This window comes from Sebastes umbrosus, chromosome 1 (assembly GCF_015220745.1).
Source record: "Sebastes umbrosus isolate fSebUmb1 chromosome 1, fSebUmb1.pri, whole genome shotgun sequence".
Taxonomy (NCBI): Eukaryota; Metazoa; Chordata; class Actinopteri; order Perciformes; family Sebastidae; genus Sebastes; species Sebastes umbrosus.
Genome location: NC_051269.1, coordinates 32,969,551 through 32,989,943, shown reverse-complemented (window position 1 = coordinate 32,989,943; position 20,393 = coordinate 32,969,551). Strand labels below are relative to the sequence as shown.

The 20,393-nt window shown below is 41.5% G+C and overlaps 2 protein-coding genes across 7 annotated transcripts in view; one reads left to right on the top strand and one right to left on the bottom strand.

Annotated features, from left to right (window-relative positions):
- The window catches only part of tacc1 (transforming, acidic coiled-coil containing protein 1), a 36,206-nt gene that overhangs the window by 7,333 nt on the left and 8,480 nt on the right, over window positions 1–20,393 (bottom strand). For 2 of the 4 annotated variants that reach the window (XM_037786796.1, XM_037786790.1), the window contains 3 exons: window positions 5,377–5,486; window positions 830–2,567; window positions 258–299 (listed from right to left, as the gene is read on the bottom strand). In XM_037786796.1, the coding sequence (XP_037642724.1) occupies window positions 258–299; window positions 830–2,496 (1,709 nt within the window). In that variant the 5' untranslated portion in view covers window positions 2,497–2,567; window positions 5,377–5,486. Of the gene's footprint in view, window positions 1–257; window positions 300–829; window positions 2,568–5,376; window positions 5,487–7,353; window positions 7,893–20,393 lie in introns of those variants that run through there. The other 2 variants (XM_037786774.1, XM_037786783.1) reach the window with 2 other exon arrangements.
- aggf1 (angiogenic factor with G patch and FHA domains 1) lies at window positions 12,592–20,348 on the top strand. 3 transcript variants are annotated; one of them, XM_037786830.1, is made up of 16 exons: window positions 12,592–12,726; window positions 12,823–12,884; window positions 13,714–13,907; window positions 14,669–14,768; window positions 14,864–15,051; window positions 15,798–15,929; window positions 16,054–16,254; window positions 16,458–16,527; window positions 17,761–17,860; window positions 18,086–18,137; window positions 18,223–18,324; window positions 18,419–18,584; window positions 18,837–18,916; window positions 19,012–19,139; window positions 19,224–19,323; window positions 19,420–19,674. In XM_037786830.1, the coding sequence occupies exons 3-16, from the start codon at window positions 13,722–13,724 to the stop codon at window positions 19,672–19,674; spliced, it is 1,860 nt and encodes a 619-aa protein (XP_037642758.1). In that variant the 5' UTR covers window positions 12,592–12,726; window positions 12,823–12,884; window positions 13,714–13,721. The 3 variants fall into 3 exon arrangements, with proteins under 3 accessions (XP_037642758.1, XP_037642749.1, XP_037642739.1); XM_037786821.1 differs by lacking the exon at window positions 16,458–16,527 and adding an exon at window positions 17,115–17,559 and having other exon boundaries at window positions 12,594–12,726; XM_037786811.1 differs by lacking the exons at window positions 12,592–12,726; window positions 12,823–12,884; window positions 16,458–16,527 and adding an exon at window positions 17,115–17,559 and having other exon boundaries at window positions 13,698–13,907; window positions 19,420–20,348.

Genomic DNA, 20,393 nt, shown 5'->3' with positions numbered 1-20,393 from the left:
GCTACATATAGTACATAGCTACAGTATTATAGCTAGTATAACCATTCTAATGCTGATCAGCTTCTGGAGGGATCACAAGACGGGACAAATTAACTTGATGACGTATGGCCTTGTGAGTTGAGGTGAGACCAAGGATTAAACCCTCACATGCTCCTTCATCAGTAAGTTCTGGCACAGCACATGCCACGATGAGAGTAAAATGGGAAGCCAGCATGCACAAAAGAAAGAAAGAGCGCGTCGATAGTGAGAGTACTTACAACAGAAAACAGAGAAACTTGACTTGTTCAGATGTCCTGGGGCTAGTAGAAGTAGACCAAAGCAGAGAGGTAGGGGGTTGCGTAAACAGACAGGAGGAGGAAGGATGAAGGATGAAGGATGAAGGATGAAGGATGAAGGGGATATTGATTAAAAGAATGTAGAACAGATCAGGGGAAGGAGACAAAGAAGAGTGAGTGACAAAAGGCGTTCAGCTCAGCATGTTAGATAAAGTTTGAGCATAAACACAAGCTGCCAACAGACCCGGAAAAGCTGAAATTAGCCCAAACCACTGCAGCTACAGCATAAGCACTTTTAATAGCCTACTGTATATATAACCTGTTTGGGAATTGCATCAATGGCCAGTATGCAGTGTTAAGTGTTTGGCATGTGTTCAAAGCTAACACATCCAGCCAAAGAAAGAGCAAGCTCAGTGGCGTGAATCTAAACCTAATATGACATATATAATTAAATGCATTTAAATCAGATTTGTTATTATTGGTGATAATGTTACAACCACGAAATTGTAAACTCCTGTGTTAAGAAAGAAGTTTTCATTTTGCAGTAGACTTACTTGATTGTCCTCTCTTTGCTTTTCTTGGGAACCTGCCTCGCTTTCTTCTCCACCACTTTCTGTTTGCCACCGTCTTTCACTTTTTTCTCCAGCTGAGGGGCGCTACTGGACGAGTCCTCTGCGCTCACAGTCTCGGGGGGTTTAAAAGGGTCTACGGAGTCATCAAAATTGTCTGGATCAAAACTGTAGGAGCCCTTAGGGAGCACTGGAGAGCTGCCCGCCGTGCTATTGCTACCAAACGGATTGAAGTTCGGGTCGTCCCACTGGTTGGGATCAAAGTTATATGTTCCCGATTTAGGAATAGGCATATCGTCCAAGTTCAGAGGTGCAGTAGAGTCTGAAACTGGCAAAGCAGTTTCTGGAAGAGGATCCAAAACTGGTTCTGATGCTGGTTGAGAAACTGGTTCTGATGCTGGTTGGGAAACTGGTTCTGATGCTGGTTGAGAAACTGGTTCTGACACTAGTTGAGAATCTGTTTCTGAGACTGTGGGTTCTGGTGCAGGTTTGCAGGGAGCCACTGATCCTTTGGCCTTCTGCTTCTTAGCTGCGAGTTTGCCGATTGTCTTTTTACCGCCTAATTTCCTCGGAGGTGGTTTGCTGACGGTCCCTTCGTCCAGACCGAACTCCAGTATCACAGGCTTCGCCTCTGACAACAACGACTCCATCACCTGCGCTTCAGCCGGAGCTGCTGAGCTGGCCTCACAATCGGGCAAGCAGCTACCGATTGGCTCGAGTCTGGGGAAAGAGCTTGAACCATAGGGTGGGGGAGAGTTCTGGATTTTGGATCCGCCGCAGGTGAAGGGGTTAAAGCTGTCATCCAGCTGGTCGGGGTCAAATTTGTAAGTGGCCATGGGAAGAGGAAGCTCTTCTTCTTCATTTGTTTGGGCAACAGGCTCATCCAGCGAGGTCTTTACCTTCAGTGATGGAGGCTTAGACTTCCTGGTTTTAGTCTTTTTAGTAGGCTCTGCCTGGTCGAGGCCATTGCACTGTGGTTCTGGTTCAGCAAGAGGTTTCTGTTCAGGGGGCTCTGGAGCCGGGCTGACTTTAGGTTCACTGCTCTGGGCTGAGTCTGGTTCTGGGGTTGGAGGAAGAGCTGGTTCGGGAGCAGGAGCTGGAGCTGGAACTGTAGCAGGAGTAGGAGCAGGAGCAGGAGCTGGGGCAGGAGCAGGAGCAGGAACTGGAACTGGATCTGGATCTGGAGCTGGAACTGTATCAGGAGTAGGAGCAGGAGTAGGAGCAGGAGCAAGAGCAAGAGCAAGAGCAACAGCAACATCAAGAGCAGGAACTGGATCTGGATCTGGATCTGGATCTGGAGCTGGAACTGTAGCAGGAGCAGGAGCAGGACCTGGAGCAGGACCTGGAGCTGGAGCTAGAGCTGGGGCTGGAGCTGGAGCTGGAGCTGGAGCTGAGGCTGGAGCTGGAGCTGAAACTGGAGCCACATCCAGGACAGGGTCCGCTACAAGGATGGGTACTGGGGCTTGGGATGCGGGCTCAGAGGATGGCGCTGTGCATTTAGCCACTTCAGGCTCTTCCTTCTCTGAGGATAGAGCCGGGACAGGCACAGGCCCAAAGGCTTCTGGGAGATCCTCTGTCTGTTCTGCTTGCAGGGTCTGGATGTTTACTTCTAGTGGGCCACCCATGGGGACCACAGGCTCATCCTGACCCATGTTGTGTCTGAGAAAAATATCCTGATCCAAAACAGGAGCAGTCACTATCAGCTGCTCCTCCTGATCCACATCTGAAGACAACATGTGAGAAAAAATACACAAGAATTAACAAAGAAAAGTAAAAATTAAAACTGCACACACACTTTCTTCCCTGTGATAATCTCTCCAATCAAATCAAAACACAGATGTAGATGACATCCTATTGGTTGCTAGCCAGCCAACTGTTCCTATTGCTGCTGTTGCCATGGCGATGTCTTACTATGAAGGCTATGACATTTAAACCAAGTAGTGCATGAGAAAATAGACAGAAATCTATGATTTATTTTGCGTTATCTTGAGAACAACAGGGACAGCGGCTGCTGTGGGGTAATTATTGCCTCTAGGGAACATTTTGACACATCAACATATTTCAGTACGCCTGTCATACCCGCCATATTCATGTAATATTATGTTGCTAGGAGACTAGCACAGCCTGCTGTGTTTCTACCTACTTCCACTCACATTAGCATGTCGGCAGAGTGTCATTTTCAAAGTGTTCCTGCAGTCCAACATGCCCATACAAACATGTCCTCATTCAAATCCACATGTGTGTTCAACAGAAAAGTACAAGACTCCCTTTTCGTCTTGTGTTTATAAAGGAAGAGCATGTCACAGCGGGGTTAATCTCACTCAGCTGCAGTGCCTGTTTGCAATAATATGCAAAACATGTGGTCTAATTTGATTAAGAAAATGAACTATTTTGCATTTGTTTACCATTTTGTTATGATATACTTCATTGATTTTAGTATGTGTAAAAAGTACTATGCATCTGAGCATGGTAGTACAAAACAACCTTGAAGTAGCCATCTGTTTATGTAATCAAGTTAAGGTGCCCTTTTGGCTTCGACAAAGTCTTCAACTATCTATTAAATATTTATAAACTGTCATCATGAATAGACTGATGCTGCAGTAATAATGGAGACGTTGGATGGGCACAGACAAACACAGCCATCAGCATGTTTACATTCAAAGAAAGTTTCTAGAAACTTTTAACTCCTGCCTGCCAGGACTCAAACTTCCTCAATCACAGCAGGAAGGGATGTGTGGTTGAAACAAAAGTGAACTCCCTGCCTTGTTCCGTAATGGTTAGGATGTCACAATGTACACTTTTGGAAAATGTTGTTGGAGCTGTTATACAGGAAGGATTTGCTCCTACAGAAAACGGTAACTGCCTCACGTCAACGCATGTATGGTCTACTAAAAACCTCCTTAAAAAGTGAGCTCCATGATGGTTTCAGTCTGATAACAAGCTTAGTTCAGTCACTCCCCTCATTGTGACCTCTATCAGTTACCAATACAAAACGGGTGCGAACCTTAGCTTTTGTTGAACCTGTTGAATTCCAGAGCAAAGGCCATTCCCACACTCTGCTGTAGGCTCCTCCTCTCAGTGATTCAGATGACAATGACTTCTACAATCATCACACCCAAAACTCAGTGTGCATACCATCTTACATACCAAGCATGCAGGACATGTTTCACTTCTTAGGTATTAGTAACCTTAGGTACTGTACTTGAAATAAAAGATTGCAATTCAACACGGTTATAATATTCATGGTCAATCGATTCAAATATTTAATCGTGCCCGATTGTCCATAGTTAATCGCAATTAATCGCAAATTAAACACACATTTTTTATCTTTCAAAACGTACCCTAAAGTGAGATTTGTCAAGTATTTAATACTCTTATCAACTTGGGAGTGGGCTAATATGCTTGCTTTATGCAAATGTATGTATATATTTATCATTGGAAATCAATTAATGACACAAAACAATGACAAATATTGTCCAGAAACCCTCACAGGTACTGCATTTAGCATAAAAAGTATGCTCAAATCATAACATGGCAAACTCAAGCCAAACAGGCAACAACAGATGTCAGTGTGTCAGTGTGCTGACTTGACTATGACTTGCCCAAAACTGCATGTGATTATCATAAAGTGGGCATGTCTGTAAAGGGGAGACTTGTGGGTACCCATAGAACCCATTTCCATTCATATATCTTGAGATCAAAGGTCAAGGGCCCCTTTTGAAAATGGCTATGACAGTTTTTCCTCACCAAAATGTAGCTTAAGTTTGGAGTGTTATTTAGCCTCCTTCACAATAAGCTAGTATGACATGGTACCAATGGTACCGTGGTTGGTACCAATGGATTCCTTAGGTTTCCTAGTTTCATATGATGCCAGTATCTTCACTCTAGCTTTAAAACTGAGCCCGCTACAACTTAATAATCGCAAGTTGCGTTAAAGAAATTAGTGGAGTTAAAACAAATTTGCATCAACGCGTTATTATCATGTTAACTTTGACAGCCCTACATGGTACTCATAGTTTAACAATGGCAGGTAAAGTAAACTTTAAAGCTAAAATGCAGTAGGTACATTCCTGAAACAGTCAGACTGCATATGTATCCAATTACTGTGGTGTGGTGAACCTGATACGCCACGCACACAGTTCACACACAGTAGTGGAGTTCATATTTGCCCATATGTGCTATTTAAAATGATTATTTTATCATATAAGGATGACTTAGTTGCAGACACATTTTTTTCTTTTGTTGACAACAAAGACAAACACATGCACACACACGTGATGGTCGAACATTTAGAGGCAACATCAAAAGACTCTTGTTTCCATGGCAACTTCAAGGAGGGACACTGTCTTTCATATGTGCCGTGAACATGAAAAGACATTTCTTCTGATCTGTTTAATATTTGCAATGTTAATGAGAGCCTTCAGCTACCCCGAGGAGGTGTTACTGCAGTGTGTTTACGTCCTGAACAGTATGTGCCGACTCTGCCTCTCCTTATCTCTCTTTCTCTGCTATTTGCTCAGTAGTGGCCTCACCTGTTTTGTCTGCATCAGTGTTGTTGTTCTCCAGCTCTCCTGGGAAGGGTGGAGGCGTGCGGACAGGAGTTGCTTCTTCAGGAGTGCCAAAATGACCCTCTGAGTCAGAGCTGTGGACGCCAGAGAGAGAGAGAGAGCATGAACTTTCCAAACATTCAAAACATGATAAAGCAGGAGGACAACAAATTCTTATATAACTGGGGAGTAGTGATAGCATTTTAAATACTCAAAAGCAAAAGGCCTAATCAGCACTATGAAAGACGACGTGCATAAACAGAACTGCACTAACTGCATTAAAATGTGCAATATGTGCAAGTATAGCGACAATTCTTTATTTCTTCCCTCCTGCCTACGTGACCGCTCATAACAGCAGCTCAACCAAAGAGCGATGTTCCCTTCTAACGTTGTTCTATTTGAATCCTTTTTAGAGCCCTAAAGGAGTCAAACTATCCATTCAAAGTTTTTATCCCACAAGAAAAAAACATACAAAACATATATATTTGACTTCAATTTCAATGACTTACTCAATGACTTCAATTGACTCACTCAACCCTCAACTACAAAGAGGCACTATTCATCAAATACGTTAACAAATTGAAATCCTCATTACCATCCCTACCACCCCACCCAGGTTATAGAATACATTCAGGTGAAGGACGGAAAAACACAAGATAACCAAATAATTGTATTAAGTACTCAAGTAAAACAAAAGGGAAAAATTATAAATAAATAAAAGAACAATAAATAAATAGAAAAAAATAAAGGGAAGTGGGATTGCTCACTACTGTCTGCAAACTATCCATTTTTTGCATAAAAAGAAATCAAAGATGACACTACAAAAGTGCTGTTTTGGATACAAATCTGAAGTGTACTCAATATAATCACATACACAGTTTGATATTTCAAGTATTATGTATCATGTGCTAAGAGGACTTTGATGTGCCTTTACAAGCCTCTACTACTGTCCCAAATCCATATATGTTACACCTTACTGTCTCCTCTGATATTGTATTGTGCTTTAGCAAAAACTCTGCACCATTTGATTCATGTCAGTGATGTTGAGAAAGAAAAAAGATTAAGTAAAAGATAGAGAGAGAAAGCGGAAATAGGGCAGCCCACTCTTTCCTGTCACATCTTTAGCACCATACAGTATGAGGTATGAGACAGCACCATACAAACTATATATATGTATTTGTATAGTATGTATCTATTTTAAAATAAGATGTGAATATTGCAGCTTAATACAGTTTGCAATATACTTTTCAACACTGAGCAGCAACATTCAATTTTGATGTGATCACTTCAGGAAGCCACATCACAGTGAAGTTAGATATTGATGTGACTCTGATTAGATAACTGCTGGGATAGTAAACAAACATGGATTCTGGCATTTAAGGTAAAGTGGTGATACATTATCTGGTCAATTGAATGTTAATGTGTGGAAGTTGGCACAACAAAGTAGTTGTGAATCTTTACTTGTTGGAACAATGGCCATGATAACATGGTCATCAAAGCGGCCACGAGGAGCTGAGACAATAAGGTGATGACGCCTTGAGCATGTGTCATGTTTGTGAGCAATGATTACATCATTGGACTAAACCGTACCTGACTGCAGTGCTGGCTGGAGTGTGTGTTATTGTTGCGAGGCTACAGAAATGAGGATGTCAGTGAGGCTGAGAAAAACATTCAGTTCAAACACTGTGACGGCCTCAACCACAGCCACACCAAAAATGTGTAAGCGCTGCACGACAACAACACAACACATTAGAACTGCATGTAAACAACAATGCAGATTAGCAACAGATGTGCTTTTCCCCCTCTTATCCTAACCCTCATAATATTAGAGATTCCTCAACTCGACAGGTGGATACACACACACATGAACACGTGAACACACATGTAAAAATGCCTCCTCTTCCAGTCCAGACAGTGTGAATCACAGTGTCAGTAGTCTCGGGGCTCCAGCCCAACACTTGCCTGCAGCCTTGAGATCTCTCCTCCTCCTCCTCCTCCTCTTCCTCTCCTCTCCTTCCAAGTTGCTCCCTCTCCTCGCTGGCCTCCTGCCCTTCTTCATCCTCCTCTCCTTCTCCCCCTCGCACTGCCGTCCACGTCCATTTGGCCCATGACACGGGTGACAGCCAAGACATCACTCCTCTCTCCACGGGGGGTTCTTCAACCGTCTTTCGACTCAAAGACTCACTGGACTGGTTTCCAGAGCCCGACTGATCCTTTTTCTGTGCGTTTCTCCCTCAGATTTCCACCCTGCCAATGGCTCTCACATCTTTCCACAGAGCCTCTCTCTTCACACGGGTTCCCAGTTCCCATGAAAGGACGTAGACATTTCTTTTCCACTCTATTTGTATATTCTCAGTCTTGAAATCATGAAATCAAGACTTCAGCTGCTTTCTCTTATCCACTCGTGTCTTTTTTCCAGTCACGCTCCCTCTGCCTCTGTGGCAGAATACCACAGCTCTGATCAGCTGGGTTTCGAAATGCTGTTCTCACTCTCTCCTCTGCTGAACACCCCCTCCCAACCTCTCCCCTCCACCTCGGGCGAGTCCACTGACAGCAGCGGGGGAGGCAGGAAGCTTGAAGCTCTAAACGTGAATGCAGCTACTCTTTACTCAACCAAATGAGTTCCCTCTGTGGTTGGAGAATGGTACGATCCTGTCAGGCTGCTCTTCTACTCTGAAGCAGAAGGAGGGAGTCAAAAAACAAACACAGAAGGTGGAGGAGGAGGAGGAGGAGCTGGACTGTTGGGGCTCCACATTTTATAGCCCAGAGAGAGGGTAGGAATGTGGGGCTAGATCTTAAGTGTTCTTTGCTCCCCCAGGCTGTTAAACAGTTAGCTGTTTCTCCCATCCAGTGGTAGCAGGCATGCACGACCAGAGGAACCAGTTCTGTTGGATAGCCCCAGGAGGTCTACTGTACCTGGCTGGATTCAATTTGCCTGTGGTAACAGTTCACACCACTGAACAGACAGGGAAACATGGCCTTCACAAAAACCCATTGTTACATCTGACTCAGGTACATTTTGTTTTGTGTCGTCAAGGAAAAGGAAGCATGACATTACTCAGGATATGTGTCTGAAATACCCCAACAGAGACTGTTCTCTAAAATAACTAATGTTGCTAAAAAAGCCAAAGCCATTAGTCTCATTAGTATCAACCATAGACTGTATATAAAGATGGATGATGCGCCTCCACCTCCTCCCACTGTACAAAAGTGAAGCCAAAATATCCTGCATATGAGAGCTGCCATCTTGAGATTTTGACGTCATTTGGAGCCAGAGACGGCGCAGTAGTTAGCGGGGGGCTGGAGCCACAATATCGAGGTCCCGCCCACACATCTGCCCGAGCCAATCACAAGCCGAGCACGGCCGTAGCTTGCTAGCGGGCCACCTAGCTGCTATGTTAGCACCACGGTAGCTGTTTGGCTAGAAAGACACAACAACTAACCATAATATCTCTAGAACTACATTTATGATCAAATTGACACATGTTCTATTACACAGACTCATGACGGTTATGGAAAGTTAAAGTTATATATCCTTTCTTGTGCAGTTCCCGAGCCTTCGGCTCCAAGACTACTTCAGTCAGAGCAGCTGTCAATCACAGCTGTCAAACATGATGTATCACCCCCGTTTTACAGCATCAAATAACTAATTAAAACCAAACTTATCAGAAAAATAAACACTTGGACACATCAGCGTGATAAGAACTACTTAAAGTGACAGAAACAGTCTTGGGAAAAAATTATTTGACATGTTCTTTGACTTTTTAGTTTGGCCCATGTCCCATCCGCTAACATGGAGGGGGCGGGCTTTAACACTCATACTGCAGCCAGCCACCAGGGGGCGATCAAGATGTTTTGGCTTCACTTTTGGGGTGCTGTCATGTTGTCCATCTTTATATACAGTCTATGGTATCAACAGAGATACTCTCCGTGTAGACCAAGAGACCCTTGATGTACAAAAGATAAACAGCTTAAAAAGAATCAGAAACACTGCTACAAATGATCTATTAGTAAGAGCTGAGGCTGGTGATTGTGCTATTTCAATTCTTCTTGATAATAGCTCTCCATTTGATGCTGTCGATGGTGCAATTTTGTTGGGATACTGTCTTAGACTGGTTTAAATCGTACTTGTCAGACAGAACTTACAACTAGTTGTTGGTGATGCCCTTTTCTCTACATAATTTACTTGCTCTCACATTATCATTGTTATATGTTATCTCAAACCAGTGAAGGCCGCCTACGTCACTGTAAGTCTTGTCTATCAGAAATCAAGTGCTAGATGTCCAAAGATTTCCTCCAGCTAAAAGAAAATAAATCAAAAATAATTGTATTTGGTCCTCCAAAGTCCATACCCTCTCTACAGAATATACTCTTGGCTCCCTGTCTGCAATTATCAAACGTGCTTCTGAAACCTGGGTATTTGTTTGTGCCAGATGCATCCTCTGTGTACAGTTTTCTAATATCGTACTGTACTCCCCCTCCAGAAACTCCTCCAGGGTTTGGTTTGGCCACGCAGCAGCTAAACTCCTCCCAAATTCCAGTTGAGGAGCAGAGACACACGTGCCTCCGTCAGGCTCAGAGTTTCCACACTGGACCAGAAAGGGTAGAGTTTGTCCTCTGCCCACTTATTTACCGTCTGGGTCTGGTGGGGTTGGGGTGAGGGTGAAGGGGAGCCCTGCATGCATAGATCATGCAAGTACAGTAGTTATGGGGTAGTACAATAACACTATCACTGGAGCATGAGGATCAATGTGTGCATTTAATCTGGGGTTAGTATCTCGTTCTTGTCTGTAAAATGTTTGCTCGCAAAAGCATCAGGCTTTTCTATTTTTGAAGCCACAGTGGAGACCCTCAGTAGCTCAGGCTTATTAGAACACACCATTACGGTCATCCCACATGGTATGAGCGGCAATCCTTTTCAGTAGTCCCTGATCAACACATAGGTCATATTTGATTATAGACAAAGCTACAGCACATGAGAAACCTTAAAGGGAAGGTGTCATAGTGATAGTGGTGTGTTTTCTGCATCTATGGAGGTTATGTTTTCACAATAAATTGACGTTTGTAAGCGGATAGAGAATTAAACTCTATGTTACCATGGATTCTCTGTTTATTCTAAATATCTCAGTGCAGCAGTGGTGAGGGGCCAGTAAAAGCTCATGGTAGCCAAGGATAAGTAGGTTACATAAGAAAGGGTTCCTATTACCATACCTAAAAGACACACACTAAAAAAACCCGAACTGAACAACGTCACCTTTTTCACTCCTTTAAAAACAAACCAGTCGTCCTCACAGATGACAGCTTTATGCCTGTTTTCTAGTCTAAAAATGGCATCAATAAACATCAGTAGTTAGGCAGCTGTGTGTGTCTCCAGATAAAAGACCACCCCATCTTACCACCACCACCACCACCACAGCCATCAGAGGTCCTGCCAAGGAGTCTGACGCTCCACCAAAATCCAAACACAACTCCAAGAGCTCATATTTCAAACACAGTGGGAGGAACCCAAAAGCCATTTCTGAGAAAGCAGAAAGCCACTAAAACTAAAAGGAAAACAAGTCTGGCCTTCCCAACATATATTTTCTCAGTTGACACAACAACAACACAAATTCTGCCTGTCTCTGCACAAAGGGGACTAACGACACAATTATGTTTAGTCTCCATGTCAGGCTTAACATCCAGGAACAATGTTTTTCTGACAAAGCTCCCCTGAAACTTCACAGCTCAAGTGTCTGGAAGAATGCAGAGAAACTATTTGCACGTAAGCACATGATATATTTACACTGTGTCTACAGTATCATACTTTAAATACACTCTTGCCATAAATAGATACTGTGTTTCATTTTTAGAGGACAATAGTGGAGCAACATCAATATACAACAGCCCCTCCTCTGGAGCCTGATATAAGTGTAGACACACAAAGAGGAAGGAAGTGGATTGAACTGTGACCAGAAGAATAGTTGTGTGTTTGTTTGAGGAACAGATGAGAAAGAGGAAGGACAAGTGGAGCAAGGGCCATTGACAGCGATGATGCCTAAAATGTCAGCCCTCTAACAACACATGTGGACAGTGACAAACTGAACGGTGTGAGATGAATCAACTGGCAGCTGGGTACTAACTGAAAATGTTTTGCTTTGACTTTAAGTTATGACCACATCCTGTCAGAGATGAGTAACTTTTCAGGTCACAAAAGTACTTCTACATCACATGTGTCTTTTTACTAATAGGTGTACTACTTACTTGTGCCTTTTTATTGATATGTTTGCACTATGGAACTGTGATGCTGGAAACTTGAATTTCTCCTGGGATCAATAAAGTTACTATCTATCTATCTATCTATCTATCTATCTATCTATCTATCTATCTATCTATCTATCTATCTATCTATCTATCTATCATCCACCAGTTTCACTCTGAGCTGTCAAATAGCAGAATCAGTGTATTGCAGCGACATCTAGTGGTGAAAGTACATAGTGACACCTGGTTAGTGCAAATGCTGTTTACATATTCTGAAAGCAATAAACATAAATTGAAATACTTAGTTAACAAAGTTCATATACAAACCTAAAGTTATCATATGGCAGCTATTGTGTGACACACATTTATACAGCACAAACTCCAGTTATTATTCAACATGCTCATAATTGCACACCCATAAACTGTATGAATGTGCATTGCGATGATGTGTATAATATGACATGATATGTAAATATAAATATATATATATATATATATATATATATATATATATATATATATATATATTTTCTCTTCTTCTTATTATTATTTCATGACTTATTTGTGGATACTCTCCCTGTGTTGTATTCTCTACAATTTGAATTTTATGTATCCATGATTGAGAATCAGATAGGTCCTTTGTGTATGTCTGTGTGTATGTTGTTGTCAGGTATGATTGATTGATGTGTTGTGTCGCGGGTGAGTGTTGTTCAGAAAAACAAAAAATAACTTTCCCTGTATAGTGACTGTTCTATTGATTATTGACAATTAATAAAAATACCTTTGAAAGAAAGAAAATATGTTGCTGTAAAGAGCATAAATCAGACATTTCAAAGTAAAAGGTCGGTAATTTTAATAAAGGTAAAGGTACAAAAGTCAAACTAAATGTATAACATATAGGCCTACTACTTGTAAAGTTAAGCTTTGATAATAGTTTGTCAACAGGTGGCAGTAAAGTTCTTCAACACGTGTCAGCTTTACAGAGGGGAGAAGAAGAAGTCCTCCAAACCCGAAGAAGAAGAAGTGCTTCCGCTGTGACGTAGACACAGCCAGTAGTAAAGGCGGTTGCGAGCAGAGTGGACAGTAAACATTACCACGGTTATAACTCTAACTGTCTAATTATCATCTAAACATGTACTCGAGTGTGTCGGAAAATACAGGGTAGTTAAAAAAATGTCTATTTTCAACTTTCAGGTCGGTTCATGTGTCGTGCGGACAAGAAATACACTGAGAAAGAGACGGAAACGACGCAAACGGTAAGAAGTTAAAGCTAACGATGCTAGGATAGCATCAGCAGTTAACGTTAACATCATGAGTGTGCTTGATTAGCAGTAGTTCTGTGTTGAACAACTTTTAGGTAGTAGGACTTGGTAGTCTTCCGACCACTCAAAGCGCTTTACACTACATGTCTAAGGAGCCAACTTTGCCCATCAGGATCTAATCCAAATACTCATTCACACAGCAATTTGGCTTTAAGTGTCTTGCTCAAGGAGCAGCCGGGGATCGAACCACCGACCTTCTGATTGGTGGACAACCTGCTCTACCCTCTGAGTCAGTAGCAAGAAAGAAACAGAAAGAAAAGGAGAAGAAAAAAAGAAAGGATAGACAAATTGAGATTGACAAACTGACTTGAGATAAGAGGAATATGATTAAAGATATGAGATAGAGAAAAGAGATACAAGAAATGTGATGACAAATAAAGATTAAGATGTAAAAAGGGAAATAAAGAAATGAGATTTATTATATAAAGAAACAAAAAACAAGAAAAAGAGATGATGTGAAATGGGATAAATTAGATGAGATACAAGAAAGGATGTTAAAGAAATGAGAAAGAAAATGAGATACAAAACATAAAATACTAATACTAAATGTTATGAGATAGATCACATAAACGGGGATACACAAAATGAGATAAACAAAAGAAATGGGACAGAAATGAGAATTTTCAAAATGACATGAAAATACAGAAAGAACATGAAATAGATGAGAATAGATGACAGATGATATAAATGTGACGAGATGGAGAGAAAAAATATACAACAAAATGTGATGACTATCTACAATGTTGAATGTTAACGTCTTCAGTTGAGCTAATGGAGAACGAAGATGGAGAAAAGGACACGGAGTCTGAAGAGGCTGAGCTCCGTCTGAAAGTGGAGTCACTGAAGCAGGAGCTTCACGAGTGCAGAGCCGAGCTGACCAAGTTAAAGAAACAACTGAGCCAGTCCGAGAGACTGCAGAAGAGCACAGAGAGCTACAACGAGGACCTGAGGAAACAGGTCAGTGCATACTACTGAATTAAATCAGTGGATTTGTGAATCATTACAATCTGCTATTATACGATACGATACATCTTTATTGTCAGTTTGCACTGAAATTCATTTTGCATCCATAGGGAGCTCAGTTTGAGTAAAAGTACACATACAATAGACATACTGTTACCATACACAGACAGACAAGTAAGACCCATCAGACAAAAAACAAAACAAAACACATCACAATTCAATTATTCATACATAACCCATTAAAAAATGACCATCTGTCCTCTGGATTTATATCTCTTTAGCAGCACATTAATTATTATTTAGCAACAAGATGGACTGATGGACAAAAGCGTTCTTTAGCCTGATGCGGTTAAATGTAGGGACTCTAAATCGCCTCTTGGAGGGCAGAAGTTGATATTCCCCATTTAAAACATGTAAGGGATCAGAGGAGATGCTGTTGGCAAGTCTGAGCATACTCTTGTTGTGAGCTGCTTGAAAGGAGGGTGTCACAGGTTGGCCAATGATCTTCACACAGATTTTGATTTGGCTATAAAGTTTATTTTTAAGTTTTACAGATATACTACTGAGCCAGGCTGTACTGCAGTACAACAGGACACTCAGAATCACTGAACTGAAAAATAGAAAAATGATCTGGCTACTGGCTCCAAATGATCTGAGTCTGCGAAGAAAGTAAATGCGCTGCTTATCTTCTTATCTTCTATCTTCTTATAATGTTATTACAGCGAATTGAATTTATCTAAAATGTGTTGTTTCAGGTTGACCAACTGAGCGCAGATATTCATGAACGGAAGAAGAAAGATAAAGTCAAAGTCGACAGTGAAACTCAGACAGAAGAATATGAATGGACAGAAACTGGTGTGTTCATTTTGCATCTACATTAAATAAATTATATTATCATTTCCGTTTATTCAGAAGTTAAGTATACAACTTTTTTCAATATCCCTTTCCAGATTACTACAACTACTACTATGGAGGCTACCCTCAGAACCCAGAGGCTTCAGACACTACGGAGGGCCTGAACACAGTAGCAGCAGTAGTGGATGGAGCTGATGGCAGCGAAACAGCAGAGGTTTCAACACCAAATGAAACAGCTGATGCTAACCCTAACCCCGACGGCAGTGTTGCAGTCACAACAGAGGTTTGTTTTATTAAAAAGTTTGTTATATTAAAAAGACACTTGAAGCAGAAGTAATTGTTTCTTTTTCATGAATGACAAAAATGGTTCATGGTTCAACTAATCGATTAATTGGTTAATTGTATCAACACTAATCCCAAATACTGAAATAAGGAGATGTTGAAATGAATGGACAAGTTGAATTTATAAATTGGAGTATACATTATGATTATGATATTACTATATTGTCAGCTCAAGTCTGAAAATTTTCTCATCAGCTCCATTTGCAACATCAACACAGACAAAAAATTTAAGACAGGAAACATACATTTAACATAACATTACAATCACCGCAGACAATATATTCAAGACCCTTCAACGTAATTTGATCTGTGATTATGCTCCATATTTAATTTTAGGATTGACTGTTGCACAAAAGAGTGCTTCAGTCTAACCCTATTGAATTGTGCAACCCTGTATCTCCAATTTGATGGCAACAATTTGTATTCACTAGTAAGGACATAGTTGGGGTCAGCGACGATGTTGTTAGCCAGCCTTAGTATGTTATTATGGAAGTCTGATTCATAGAGTTTCTCAAGGGGTTGACCTACAATATTTGATAAGATTTTCATTCGAAGTGGTGGACAGACACTCATACCACGTAGTATTGCAATACTGTAGAACACTCATAATTACAGAATTAAAGAACAAAAAAAAGAATTTGTCTACTTCTATTTATTATGACTAATAAATGTAATTGTCTCTTTCAGGAGGGGGATGGAGGATCTATAGCTGATATGTTGAGGGCCACAGCTGAAGAGGCTATGACACAGACTGGGTTTATCTTTGATGAGACTACTGGGATGTACTATGACCACGCCACAGGATTCTACTATGACTCGGTTTGTCAAACATCCTTTTCAGTAAAACTAGGCTGTTTATAGCAGAATTAATTTAGCAGCATTTTTTCTCTGACAAACATTTTGTACCAGTCCTCTGATCTTTTATGTTTTTTCTCTTCCGCAGGCCAGTCAGTTGTACTATGATAACAACACAGGCATTTACTACTACTATGATGCAGAGAGTGGACGATACCAATTTCATTCCAAGATTGAGGTGCCTGCTGCACAAACTGCCACAGAGCCTTGCCAAGACAAGAGCATTGGTGAAAAGAAGAGCAGAAAGATTAAGAAAGGGTCCAAGAAAACCTCAAACCGGGATGATAAGGTATGTAACGCCTGGGTCTTTGATTGATGCATATCATATATACATTTTATACTTGGTGGTCGACAGCTGGCTTTTGACTTCCCCTTAAAACCGTGATATTTCGAAATACTCATGACTCTATTGGTTTCAGTCTTCAAATGCTTGTTTTTTTCATTTTGTACAATTTTGAGGCTAGTTGACTAAAAGATTATCCTCTGACCTAGGTGCAAGAGGTGACTAACTCATTGGCTAAAATGAAGATTTCTTCTTACTGGAATACTGCTTCCAAAAGAGGTACTCCTTTAATACCAACATGCAAAGCAATTCAGAAGAATAGTGCCATAACAATAGGAGGAATCTAAACTAATAAATCACTCACACAGTTTCAATGAAGGTGGCAGGTTCTATTATTCACACAAGCAACACCTTGAAAATAGTTGACTGTGATGTGATGATTCACACTGTCTTGTTGGGTCTATATCATGCTCTAAAGTAAGTGATGACATTTTAACACAATCAATATAATGTGATGGCCAAACTAGGAAAGTAAAGCCCAAGTGGAAGACAGTTGTTTGTGTCATCTAACAACTGTTCAAATGGTCATTAGTTACTCTGTGCAGTATCATAAACCACACATGACTCAAGGATTTGGTCACTTGTGCTTATAAATATGGGTGAAAACTAAGTAATATTTAGATCCGTGAAGATTTCACTGGTGTAATTTAGTGGAGGTTTATAGTGAATTGTCTTTGAAGACTGAAACCATGTACAAAAACAGTGCCAGACATGGCCTGGAACATGGGATCTACAAAGCCAGCTTGCCCCTTGTCAGTGAACATCACTGGAGTTGGTAAATCTCACTGTTGACTGTCTGATGGCAGGAACTCATATTTGACGAGGTAAAGTTGGAAAAAGAAGAAGAAACTGAATGGGTCGAAAAGAAAACGACTAAGAGGACCAAAGAATCGCGAAAACTGAAGCGGAAGTCTCTCAGTCCAGATGTGGCTCCACGTAGAAAAGACTCCTCTAAACACAGAGAGGAGAGCGACAAATCTTCGTCGAAGAGGAAGAAGCAGAAAACCAGTTCACACGATGACGATAATGGTAGATCAAGGAAGAAAAGGAAGAAGTCCAAGTCAAAAAAGCAGAAGAAGAAAAAGAGCCCGGTTCGGAGCAAGGACTCAGAGGGGAACAGCGAACCAGAAGAGGGTGAGATCACAGAGTCTGAGAAAGAAGAGTGGGAGTCCACTCCCTCAATCTCAGCATCTTCCTCCTCCAGCTCAGAGGAAAGCCCAGAGTCAGAAATGGAGACGCAGAATCATGAAGGTGAGAGGAAAGACGAGCCAAATTCAGAGCTTGTTTAAGGCACACATCTAAAATAAAGAAAAATTATTCTTGGGTAAATTTGTTTAATCGGGTCGTAACTTGAAGCTAGTTAGATCATCACCTGTAATTTGTTCTTAACACTGTAGCTTTCTGAAGCTGCCATGCTCCTGTGACAACAAAATGGTTTCCTTTTTCTTGCAGTCTGGCCGCCCTGTGTGAGAGTGACAGTGGTGAGATCTCCTGTGCTGCAGGTCGGCACTCTGTACATCATCACAGCCGACTCTCCAGCAACCGTTGGCAGGTTTGTGCTATTTTTTTTCTTGTCGTTACATATCAATAAAAGGTTTGAAACTTTCACACCGAGAAAAAAAAGAGTGGGTTGCCACAGGGGAGACGTTAGTGCTGAGGCTGCAGTACCAAAGACTGTAAGAACTGAGAAATAAGTGATGTCTCACATAGTAAAAATACTAGGAATTGATCTCTCAGTAAGTCATAAAGAAGACAATGTGATGTCTTTCTGTTGCAGAGAGAAAGATATGGACCATGCAATCCGAATACCAGAAATGGGAGTCAGCAAGGTACCTCTCTCCACTTTTATTTTTGTCCAGGAATTTTCATAATTCATTTGCGTATTTGGTGTTTTCTAACCGTGTTTGGTTCCAGTTCCACGCAGAGGTGTACTTTGACCAGGAGCAGCAGAGCTACATGCTGGTGGACCAGGGAAGCCAGAATGGAACAGTCATCAATGGCAACAGAATCTTGCAGGTAAACATTTTGCCTTAGTTTGTTGCCTCTACAACATAAAACAAGTAAAACTTCAACTCGGCAATGACGTTATCAATGCATCTTTCTTCTGCAGCCCAAAACCAAATGTGAGCCGCATGCACTGATGCACGGCGATGAGGTGAAGATGGGAGAGACTGTGCTGTCCTTCCATATCCACTCGGGGACTGATACCTGTGATGGCTGTGAGCCTGGTCAGGTGATGGCTCACCTCAGCAAGCACAGGAGAGAGGAGAATACAGGTGAGCCAACTCAAGAGGAAACACATTCACAGAACATGTTGTTTGTATAGATTCTTGAAACGGCAGCGATATACTGAGACTGAACTTGTTAAAATATGCTTGAAAAGCCTGATATACTTTTTATTTTTTAAGCCTTTCCTCAAACAAAGGATCAACGATTGCATTCACTCGTGATTGTTTACATGTTAGAAGATATGAGAAGAAAATGATTTTAAAGTGGAAGATTTAGCTTTACTCTGTATTTTCCGAAAGGCCCTGGTCTCACCAAAGAGGACAAAGAAGCACTGAGACAAAAGGAGCTGAAGCAGATGAAGGCCAAATATGGCCTACAGGTGAGTGTTATCAGGACTAGCAGCCACCAGTTTAAGTTTTAATCTCTCTTCGTCTCTTTATGTGGCCAATCACCTCTGTGCTTTTCTGTAAACAGAGCAGCGAGTACGAGGAGGTTAAAGCTCTGAAGAACCCCAGATACCAGGACCGAGCAGAGTCTAGACGACAGACGGTGGGCAGCGAGGGCGTTTTCCAACGAGATGATGCACCCGCTTCTGTTCATCAGTAAGTATATCGTCCTTGACTATTAATTGCTAAAGAAAGAAAATAATGGATGATGTGGTAATCATGTATTATGTCTTCTTAAAGGGAGATCAGTGAAGTCAATAAAGGACGGAAAATGCTGGAAAAGATGGGCTGGAAGAAAGGAGAGGGACTGGGTAAAGAGGGAACTGGCATGAAAGACCCGGTAAGACAATGTCCTGTTGGCAGATTCTGTTTTGACAAAAAATATATTGTGAAGCGACAAAATGATTTGATTTCTTTCTCATTCCTTTCTCCACAGATTGTACTGAAAATCAGGAAGTCCCAGTCAGGTTTGGGGGCTGGTGCCGCCATGTCCGTAGACAGCGTCTCCTTGACTAGATCAAAGTCCCAGAAGAACTGGGAGAAAGCGCGCGAGAGGTTCGCTGATACGTGCCAGCCTGACGTGCTGTCGCCAAAAACACAGAAGAACAAGTCACCCAAAGCCTGGTGCAAAGGAGAAGAGACTGAGACTACAAACACACAAGCAGGTGTTGATACAGATGGACAAAGTTAGGAATAAGTGAATGAACTGTGGATTTCAAAGCTGGGAGGTTTGATGCGTATGAGCAACGGGAGTCTCTACTTTCTGAGGAACTGTGATATACTGTCTGTAAATTACATTGCATAAGAAAAGTGTTATCTCACTGAGGAAACGTCGCTGAAAACCCCATCAACCTATTGACTCTGAGCTGGTTTCCTCTTAAGTACAACTGTTCTGAAGAGAACAGAATGTGACCGCAATTATGTCTCAGTGATTATTCTGTCAATTTGTACATCACTGTCATGTGTCAACCGGTTGTGCAGTGCTGTGCATTAACAGAATTTGTAAAAGTCACTGTCTGTGGTTGTAGAATGTGTTTTTTCTGAACTGTTTGGGATGTTTACAGTCCAAAAAAAAACTCTGAGGAGCAGCAACAGTGTGTGTTTCACGGTCCACTGTGTCTGTAGTCCAGCCTACAGAGGGCAGAGCTGCCACCGTGCCTCCCAGAACAAAGCAGGACGTGACTCGCCTCCAGTAAATATTGACACGGTGAAGCTATATTTCTCACAATGAGATCATGCTATTATGAGGCAACCATGGATCTGTTTAGACAACCCTGTAACTGATCATGTTAAACAAGTCACAACTGTTCAGTGTTCCAACGAAAAAACTAAAAAAAGATTGCACATAAAAATTAACATGCTCAACCTTTTGGTTCTGTTTGATTCTTTGCTGATTATTATTGTTGTTGA